Raw genomic sequence first — 11,063 nt, forward strand, 5'->3', positions numbered from 1 at the left:
AGTTTGTGAGACATGATTTCCCACACACAAAGCCATGTTGACTATCCCTAATCAGTCCTTGCCTTTCCAAATACATGTCCATCCTGTCCCTCAGGATTCCCTCCAACAACTTGCCCACCACTGAGGTCAGGCTCACTGGTCTATAGTTCCCTGGCTTGCCTTTATTATCCTTCTTAAACAGTGGCACCACGTTTGGCAACCTCCAGTCTTCCGGCTCCTCACCTGTGACTATCCATGATATAAATATCTCAGCAAGAGACCTAGCAATCACTTCTCTAGCTTCCCACAGAGTTCTCTGGTACACCTGATCAGGTCCTGGGGATTTATCCACCTTTAACCGTTTTCAAGACATTCAGCACTTCCTCCTCTGTAGTCTGGACATTTTGCAAGATGTCACCATCTATTTCTGTACAGTCTATATCTTCCATATCCTTTTCCACAGTAAATACTGATGCAAAATATTCATTTAGTATCTTCTCCATTTTCTGTGGCTCCACACAAAGGCCGCCTTGCTGATCTTTGAGGGGCCCTATTTCTCTCCCTAGTTACCCTTTTGTCCTTAATATATTTTGTAAAAACCCTTTGGATTCTCCTTTAATTCTATTTGCCAAAGCTATCTCATGTCCACGTTTTGCCCTCCTGATTTCCCTCTTAAGTATATTAACATGAACCCTTTGGGAACATAGCATTGATTACTGTTGGATAAGGTTATAAAACATCAGCTGCTGTGGCTCAGCAGCCATTTATTGTAAAAGAAGATTGTGGGGGGACAAGAGGATGTGTTGAGGACATGGGTTCAAAAGGCTTTGTTTTGTAATATGTTCACAGGTGACATCAATTAATTGGGTGATTGAACATTGAAGTTAACTTATAGTTTAAAAAAAAATTAAATGTCGCCTCTCTCCCAACATCTTCAAAATACCAGAACTCATTCATTTCATTTTTGATAGTGAGCTTACTGTGCTCATGTCAATGTTTGCTTTTGGTATATAAAATAATTTTATTCAGTTGTTAATTTAAGATGTTTCTCAGAGCTGCGACAATAGTGTGAATGCAAATATATTTAATCATTCCAAGGAATTTCCTAACTTAATAAATACTTTGGCAGAGTGGTTGTAATTTAAGAAAAAGTGCACTAAACTCTCCTAACAAAAGTTTTGATCTGCAGTAATGGAATCAATTCTGTAGCAAATGTGCAGGATGAGAAGGATTATTGCGATCCACCTGGCCTGTTCCAGATAAATGTTACCATTCATCTAGAATTCCTTGGATCAATACTAAATTATTTAATTTGTTTGTATTGATATTAAAATATTTCTTTTTTTGCTGCTTTTCACAGATGGTTCAGACAGCTGAATGAGCATTTTCACATGAGAGGCTGTTCGTATGTTCTATACAAACCACATGGGAAAAATAGAACAGCTGGAGAAACTGGTACTTGAAGTGCATTATGCATTAATCTATTAACAATTGCATGGACTTGCCTGCATTATAAAAAGTCAATGTGCTGATGTGATGCAACGTCTATGATATAGCTTCTATCAAAAAAAATCTACTTTTCATCGCAAAGGATATTGATTTCACAAAAGAAACAGTTTGCACCTTTAATATCATTTGTCTGAGGTTAGGCATAGTATGAGCATGATGTAGGTTCACAAAGAGAGAACAAGAGGGCAAAGTTCTTTGTTGAAGAGCTGAATGCAGTGAAAGATGAAAGTGTGAGCCATGACAACCTTGGGACCGAGAGGTGGTGGTGGTGCTGCTGATTGGGCCATCCTTGACATTGAAATGCTGGAAAGTTTCTGGTCAATCTTAGACCAGACAGTATACCGATTTATTCTTGGTGTTGCCAAGGGAGTACAGCAGAATGGCAATTTTCATGGTTTTTGTCACCCAATGAGAAAGCTGCAAAATCGATCGACAGTGCAACTGGATGGATCTGGTATTGAACAACATTTAATAAATAATTGGGGAAAGCTAAGAATTACACCAGAAACTAATTTAAGATTACTTATTGGGTTTGCAGTGGGTGAATGTGTGTATGCTATAAGCTACACATATTATCACGCACAGCCGTGCTTCATGTGGGCCAAAGGAATTTTGAACCTACACTGCACTCTTTTCATTGCTAGGGATGAAGAAGAAAGTGTCAGAGAGATCAGTAACTTGCTGATCAATCTCTGCATCTTCATGGCTTGTTCTCAGACCAAGCAGGTAGACTACAATAGAGGTTGACTGTTCTACTGCGTTGCCATGTAAGGTGGCTCAGTGATCAGCCAACTGCTGCCTCGCAGTGCCAGGGAACCGGGTTTCAATCCAGCCTCGGGCAACAGTCTGTGGGGTTTGCACATTCTCCCAGTGTCTGCATGGGTTTCCTCTCACAGTTTGAAGATCTCCAGGTTAGGTATTTTGGCTGTGCTAAATTGCCCACCGTGTCCAGGGATGTGCTGTGCTGGTGGATTAGCCATGGGGAATGCAGAGTTACAGGGGTGGGGATAGGGTTGGGGGTGGGTGTCTGTGTGGGTTGCTCCTCAGGATTGGTGCAGACTCTATTCACCTAATGGCCTGCTTCCACGCTGTAGAGACTCTGATTCTATGAACTGATAGCCTGACCAATCAGCACTCCTTCTTCATGCTGTAGAAATTTGTCCTTTTTCTTTCCCCAAGTCTGTTTCTAGCATCCTGATCCTTATGAGTGCAAGATGAAAATATTCAACTTAACTTTTTTAGGCAACATTTCAGTTCTGTACTATCAAGCGATGATGTATTTCTAATTCCACAGATTCTGCCAGACCTGCCAAATATTATCAGCATCTTGTTTTTATTTTGCATTTCTAGCATCCATGACATTTTGCTGTTGCATAACTTTCTATGTTCCAGCACCCCATACGAGTAAATTAACCGTATTCTGCTTTTACTGCTAGCTATCATTCAGAGTTGAACTGTCAGGAGTTGCAATTTAGTGCTATCGTCTCCTGATACATAGGGAGCTGTGTATATACTATCTACATTTTCTTTCTCTTCTCTTTTCCTCAATGTTAGACTGTATTCTGCTGGGTACAATTTCATAGGCACCCTTACTGTCTTGCCTAACTGTGTGTGACCAATGACAATGTTGGGAATATTGCACACAAAGCTATATTGTTCTTGGCAAACATGATTGCACTGCCAGAAGTAATTTGTTTTTGGGTCAGGAGTGGGAACTCCAAAAGGTTTTGTTTATTTTTGCCTCGACTTCCCAAAACCTACTTGGCAAAACAAGAGGCTTTTCCACCACTCCAGTTAACCTGATAATCATAATTTTATTTTCTATACTATGGCCATGACAAATTTAATTTGTGATAATCTACTGGAACATAATGATAACAGCTTAACTTACTGCAGGGTGAATATAGGATCTTGTAATATAGTTGGATGTTTATTTATGGTTATATTCCAGCTGAAGGGGCTTTAATGAAGTTAACGCAAGGACTGAAGGATGAGTCAATGGCTTTCATCTATCATTGCCAAAATCATTACTTCTGTCCTATTGGATTTGAGGCTACACCTTTAAAGGCATCCAAAGCATTTCGGTGAGTATGCATAATTCTATAATTGCAATACGAGTTTTGCAAAGACTTTTTTGCTCAGGTTGATGTTCTGGATGTGGGTTTGCCTGCTGAGCTGTAAGGTTTGTTTTCAGATGTTTTGCCACCATACTAGGTAACATCATCAAGGTGGTAAAAACAATGACTGCAGATGCTGGAAACCAGATTCTGGATTTGTGGTGCTGGAAAAGCACAGCGGTTCAGGCAGCATCCAAGGAGCAGGAAAATCGACGTTTCTGGCAAAATCCCTTCATCAGGAATACAGGCAGACTGCCTGAAGGGTGGAGAGATAAATGAGAGGAGGGTGGGGGTGGGGAGAAAGCATAGAGTACAATAGATGAGTGGGGGTGGGGACATTCTAAACCTATGCCCTCTAGTTCTGGACTCCCCCACCCCAGGGAAAAGACTTTCTCTATTTATCCTATCCATGTCCCTCATGATTTTATAATTAGGTCACCCCTCAGCCTCCGATGCTCCAGGGTAAACAGCCCTAGCCTATTCAGCCTCTCCCTATAGCTCAAATCCTCCAACCCTAGCACATCCTTGTAAATCTTTTCTGAATCTTTTCAAGTTTCACAAATTCTTTCCGATAGGAAGGAGACCAATTCGATGTTACAGAGATGGAAGCTGGCTTTCTAAATAGTGCGCTGTCAGATGTGTGGTCAAAAACTTGGGAAGCCACGTGGTTGGAGAGCCAGATTAGTGCCTACAGTACAGGGTTCGATCCCAGTTCTGGCTGAATTAGATTCATAACGTGCCTCCTTGCTGTAAGTACGGTGGAGGTGGTGATGTGTGTTGGACCTGCCTCTGAGCAGGGAATTCAAGAACAAATCAGAATTGACAGGTGAGAAATCTGGACCTCTCAGTCTCAGGCCAACACTGTTTATTCCATTTTGGATACAGTGATTGGAGTTTCTAGCAGCCATGCACAAGTGGACACCAGTCTTGCTCCTCAAGTAATGCACAGGGTTACCTGTTTACATAAATATCCTCCCACCCTGCCCTGAAACTCTACAGAAACTCTGGCAGAGATTGTGATGAGATGTTGTAAATTTTGTCAGGTGCACTCTTGGTCACAAGATTCCAAGGTTCAAATTGCATTCTCGGGCTTTCGAGCCAAAATTGAGATGGCACTCCAGAACGGTTCTTAGCGAATGCTGCATGGTCAGAAGGGACATTAAACTGAGTCCCTATCTGTCTGTCAGGTGGATACAAAAGATTCCGTGGCACTTATTCAAAGAACAAGAGGAGATGTCTTCCCACAGTCCTGACTAATATGTGCACCTCGGCCAAAATAAACAAATCCTATCACAGATTTATGGACATGAGCAGACTGTTCCACTCTGAAGTGGAAGCAGCAAAGTCAACCTTGATCTGAAGGAACTGAGAAGCTATTTGCGAGAGTTTGTTCAGTGCAAATTGGTTGCCGCATTTCCTACAGTACCATGACAGCTATAATTCAAAAGTACGCCATTAACTGCAAAGAACTTCAACACATCCAGTAATGGTAACAAACAAGATATAAATACAAGCATTTCCTCCACAGCAACCAAGCCCTCTGCAAGAAGATTGAGTTACACTCTTCCAAGTACTGAACGTGATTATAGTCAAGAGAGCTGTACAGCACAGAAACAAACAGTACAGCTCATCCATGCCAACCGCACATCCTAAATTAACAGTGATTGGGCATGACATGATTGGATCGTAAGTTTAATCCTCAACATTAATTTCTTAGGCTATTTCAAACTCGCTGACACTCTCCTTCCACTCAAAGCAAAAACCCATTTATTAATTTGGTTAATTAAAATCAAAATGCTGCAGATGCTGGAAATGTGAAATAAAAACAAAGTGTTGGAGAGAACCTCAGCAGAAAATGGAGACAGAGAGGTAGCGTTCCAAATTCAATATCAGAAAAGTGAGGACCGCAGATGTTGGAGACCAGAGTCGAAAAGTGGGGCACTGGAAAAGCACAGGTCAGGCAGCATCCGAGGAGCAGGAGAGTCGACATTTCAGGCATAAGCCCTTCATTTGGAATTCAATCGTCCTGATGAAGGACTTGTGCCCGAAACGTCGACCCCCCTGCTCCTCGGATGCTGCCTGACCTGTTGTGCTTTTCCAGCACAAAGTTAAAAAATCACACAACATCAGGTTATAGCCCAACAGGTGTATTTGGAAGCACTAGCTTTCAGAGCACTGCTCCTTCATCAGGTAGATGTGGGACAGGACCGTAAGACACAGAATTTATAGCAAAAGACTTTTTGCTCCACAGCTACCTGATGAAGGAGCAGTGCTCCGAAAGCTAGTGCTTCCAAATAAACCTGTTGGACTGTAACCTGGCATTGTGTGATTTTTGTCCACCACAGTCTAATACTGGCTACTCCACATCTTTTCCAGCCCACACTTTTCAACCAAGTTCAGTATCACTCTTCTTAAAAACTGATTCCTACTAATTTTCTATCAAGATGCTTTATTTGCAGATATCTCCACTCTCTGCAACTGGATCCTCAGTTTCCTGACCCACAGGCCACAATCAGTGAAGATTGGGGACAATACTTCATCCTCACTAACACTCAACACTGGAGCCCCCCAGGGGTGCATACCCAGCCCCCTACTGTACTTATTGTATAAATATGACTGCGTCACCAAATACCAGAATAATGCCATTTACAAGTTCGTTGATGACACCACCATAGTCGGTCAGATCTCAGATGGCAACGAAACAGACCACAGAAGGGAGGTGGAAGACCTGGAAAAATGGTGCACTGAGAACAAACTAGCTCTCAATGCCGGCAAAACCAAGCAACTCATTATTGACTTTCAGCGGGATGCCCCCTCCACGTTAACAGCACAGAGGTGGAACGAGTGGAGTGTGTCAAGCTCCTGGGAGTGGTCATCAACAACAAGCTTTCTTGGACTCTTCATGTGGACACACTGGTTACAAAGGCCCAACAACATCTCTTCTTCCTCAGGCAGCTGAGGAAATTTGGCATGACGGCAAATACCCTTGCCAACTTTTATAGGTGCGCCATCGAGAGCATTCTGTCTGGATGTATCACACCCTGGCGGGGTGGGGGATGGTGACAGTGGGATCTGTGGGGGGCGTGTTAGCAGAATGCAGATGAGTGGCGGTGGGGGGCAGAAGTGGTGGTAAACACGGCAGTATGGGGGGGTGAAAGTCACTGAGTGTGTGACATCAGCGATGATGTGAGGGGCGGAAGTGATGTCACGTGTGGTGCATGAGGAATTGTGAGGGGCGGAAATGGCTGTGGAAGCGGCCATGATGGGGGCGGAAGTGGTAACATCATCAATGAGTCTCTGCTGAAGCACTGGTGTTAGTGACCTGCTTTCTACTTGTTTAGGTTTCCTTGAGTTGGTGATGTCAGTTCTTGTTCTTTTTCTCAGGGGTTGGTAAATAGGGTCCAAGCCGATGTGTTTGTTGTTAGTCCAGTTGGAATTCTTCTAGGAATTCTTGTTTGTCTTTCTGTTTGGCTTGTCCTAGAATGGATGTGTTGTCCCAGTCATAGTTATAGAGATGTACTGCACAGAAACAGACCCTTCGGTCAAATCCATCCATGCCGACCAGATATATTAACCCAATCTAGTCCCACTTGTCAGCACCCTGTCCATATTCCACTTAATCCTTTCCTATTCACATACCCATCCAGATGCCTTTTAAATGTTGTAATTGTACTAGCCTCCACCACTTCCTCTGGCAGGTTATTCCATATACGTACCATCCTCTGCATGAAAACGTTGCTCCTTCGGTCTCTTTAATCTTTCCCCTCTCATCCTAAACCATGCCCTCTAGTTCTGGACTCACCCCATTCCAGGGAAAAGATTTTATCTATTTACCCTATCCATGCCCCTCATGATTTTATGAACCTCAAAAGTCACCCCTCAACCTCCGCTCCAGGGAAGACAGCCCCAACCCATTCAACCTCTCCCTATAGCTCAAATCCTCCAACACTGGCAAATTCCTTGTAATCCTTTTCTGAACTATTTCAAATTTCACAACATCCTTCTGATAGGATGGAGACCAGAATTGCATGCAATATTCCAAAAGTGGCCTGACCAATGTCCTGTACAGCCTCAACATGACCTCCCAATTCCTGTACTCATACAGGAATTGGGAGGTCATACTCATACTCAATCAATAAAGGAAAGCATACCAAACACCTACTTCACTATCCTATCTACCTGCGACTCTATTTTCAAGGAACTATGAACCTGCACTCTAAGTTCTCTTTGTTCAGCAACACTCCCTAGGACCTTATCATTGAGTGTACAAGTTAGCGAGTTTTGAGAAGGCTTGCAGCTCAGGTTGAGGTTCTCTATTTCAGATGTTTCATCACCATACTGGGTAACATCATCAGTGAGCCTCCGTTTGAAGCACTGGTGGTATGGCCCGCTTTCTATTTGTGTTTAGGTTTCCTTGGATTGGTGATGTCACTTCTTGTTCTTTTTTTTCAGGGGGTGGTAAATGGGATCCAAATCACTTTGTTGAGAGAGTTAGAATGCCATGCTTCTAGGAATTTTCATGCGTGTCTCTGTTTGGCCCATCCTAGGATGGATGTGTTGTCCCAGTCGAAGTGGTGTCCTTCCTCATCTCTATGTAAGGATACTAGTGAGAGGGGGTCATGTCTTTTTGTGGCTAGTTTTCTGCCTGTTTGTATAATTTAGTGTTTGTAACAGTTCTTGCAAGAGAATCTGACTATAGGAACCAGCGTCTACAGGAAAACAACATAAACGGACCAAATACTAAACTACAGCAGCAATCATCCCAACACCCACAAACAAAGCTGCATTAGAACATTATTTCAATGACCCACCACATACTGCAGCACAGAGGAACTACAAAGAGCAGAGGAAAATCACCTATACAGTGTATTCAAAAAGAACAGGTACCCAACGAACACAGTCTTGGATGTAGTTATGCTCGCTGAGCTACAAGGTACATTTTCAGATGTTTTGTCACATACTAGGTAACATCTTCAGTAAGCTTCCAGATGAAGCACTGCTGATGATTCCTGCTTTCTGTTTATATGGTTGGGTTTCTTTGGATTTGGGCACCCAAAGAAACCTAAACATATAAATAGAAAGCAGTGCATCATCCGGAGGCTCACCGAAGATGTTACCTAGTATGTGATGAAACAGCTGAAAATGAACCTTCCAGCTCAGCGAGCATAACTACATACAGAACCTCAACCTGAGCTACAAATCTTCTTAAAACTTGCGAACACAGTCCACCAATTTCTCAGCAACAAACCCAAACAAGGAGTCAGCACATCCAGAGAACATATCCACTCCCCTCTACATCCAAGACATCTCGGAAATGACTGCCAGACTACTCGGACCCCTTGGCATCATGGTAGCCCACAAACCCACCAACACACTAAAGCAGCAGGCAATGAACTTGAAAGACCCCATACAGACAACAAGCAAAACTAATGTCATTTACAAAATACCTTGCAAGAACTGTAACAAACACTGCATTGGACAAACAGGCAGAAAATTAGCCACCAGGATACATGAACATCAACTAGCCACAAAAAGACATGACCCACTCTCACTAGTATCCTTACAATATAGATGAGGAAGGACGCCACTTTGACTGGGACAACATGTCCATCCTAGGACAAGCCAAACAGGGACATGCACGATAATTCCTAGAAGCATGGCATTCCAACCAGAACTCTCAACAAACATATTGATTTGGACCCCATTTACCACCCTCGAGAAAAAGAACACGAACTAACATCGCCATAGGAACTAATATCACCACAGGAAATGACATCACCAACCTAAGGAAACCTAAACACAAATAGAAAGCGGGTCGCTAACACCAGTGCTTCATCGGACACTCACTGATGACGTTAACTAGTATGGTAACAAAATGTCTGAAAATGAATCTACCAGCTCAGTGAGCAAGCCTACACCTATAATTGCAATGCTTCTCTGGGTAGCTTTATGATACTGTTGCCTCAGTGTGGATTTCAATGATAAACTAATTGCAAGAAAACTTGAATTCTGATTCATTCTAATTGAAAGAAATGTAACATTACAGAAGTTTTAAGAGAGTCAAATATTTGCTTTTTCATGTGAATAATTAATTACATATAGTTTTTTAAAAATGGCTGTCATCTTAATTGTTCTAAAATTACAGAGAAAAAGTATACTAGTTTGAAATATTAGTTAAGATTAGAGTGGTGCTGGAAAAGCACAGCAGGTCAGGCAGCATCTGATGAGCAGGAAAATAGATGCTTCAGGCAAAAGCCCTTTATCAGGAATTGTCAGCCCTTCCTGATGAAGGGCTTTTGCCCGAAGTGTCGATTTTTCCTGCTCGTCAGATGCCTGACCTGCTGTGCTTTTCCAGCACCACTCTAATCTTGACTCTGATCTCCAGCATTTGTAGTCCTTGCTTTTGCTAGTTTGAAATATTAGGGAACCGATGGATACTATTAGATGCAAGTGTACCCACTTAAACTTACATTTTCACAATGTTTATGTACTAATCAACAAATGTAAATTATTTTGAGATTCTGCTATTACTATGCTAATTGGGTAGATACCTGTGATATGAAAGATGTTATAGAAGAGGGTTGAATTACTTCATTTTTTTTTAAGCAATTATTTTACATTCTTATGGATTCTTCTTTGACAACAGTTTGTGGAGAATTCTATGTTCTAATCATTTTTGTTTCAACTGTTTCCACAGTTAATTTCTTTTGTTATTTCAAATATCTGTAACTAATGGAAATAATGCATCATTATTATCCTATAAATAACAGAAAATGAACCTATGATGTACCCTTTCCATTTTCATATTGTTCTTAAATTGGGTGACAGTACACTTGCATATCTAATTGCAGATGGACAAGAGAATAAAGTATTCCATTTCCAATTACATATTGCAGACATTTTGTTTTGCCTTTTGCTTACAGAGGGAAGCTGCCCCTTGATGAAATGGAGTTTTGGATTTTAATAGGTGAACCAAGTAAGAAACATCCAGCCATTCACTGCAAAAAGTAAGTTTAACATGATATCACATCAGTATGCTACATTATAAGGTCACTTGATGACACAGGTAAAACAATAGCTACACCATACAGATCCAAGGTTTGGTCCACACTGAACTAGCTCTCTCAGCTAGTCTTTATCAAATAACAGTGTACATAAACTATCACCAAAAGGTCAAACCTGGGGACAATGTTAGTACAAGAGCTACCTGATATTTTGACTTAGCTCCAAAACAAAATGATCAAAGTTTATGAGAAGATTTGTAGCTCGGATGCTCGTTGTTGTGGTTCTGTTCGCCGAGCTGGGAATTTGTGTTGCAGACGTTTCGTCCCCTGTCTAGGTGACATCCTCAGTGCTTGGGAGCCTCCTGTGAAGCGCTTCTGTGATGTTTCCTCTGGCTTTTATAGTGGTTTGAATCTGCCGCTTCCGGTTGTCAGTTCCAGCTGTCCGCTGCAGTGG

The 11,063-nt window shown here is 42.0% G+C and overlaps 1 protein-coding gene across 1 annotated transcript in view; it reads left to right on the plus strand.

Annotated features, from left to right (window-relative positions):
• The window catches only part of ercc5 (excision repair cross-complementation group 5), a 111,294-nt gene that overhangs the window by 16,397 nt on the left and 83,834 nt on the right, over positions 1-11,063 (plus strand). The window contains exons 6-8 of the mRNA XM_043692670.1: positions 1,340-1,434; positions 3,440-3,572; positions 10,529-10,612. Of these exons, the coding sequence (XP_043548605.1) occupies positions 1,340-1,434; positions 3,440-3,572; positions 10,529-10,612 (312 nt within the window). The remainder of the gene's footprint in view (positions 1-1,339; positions 1,435-3,439; positions 3,573-10,528; positions 10,613-11,063) is intronic.

Source organism: Chiloscyllium plagiosum, chromosome 6 (genome assembly GCF_004010195.1).
Source record: "Chiloscyllium plagiosum isolate BGI_BamShark_2017 chromosome 6, ASM401019v2, whole genome shotgun sequence".
NCBI classification, from domain to species: Eukaryota; Metazoa; Chordata; class Chondrichthyes; order Orectolobiformes; family Hemiscylliidae; genus Chiloscyllium; species Chiloscyllium plagiosum.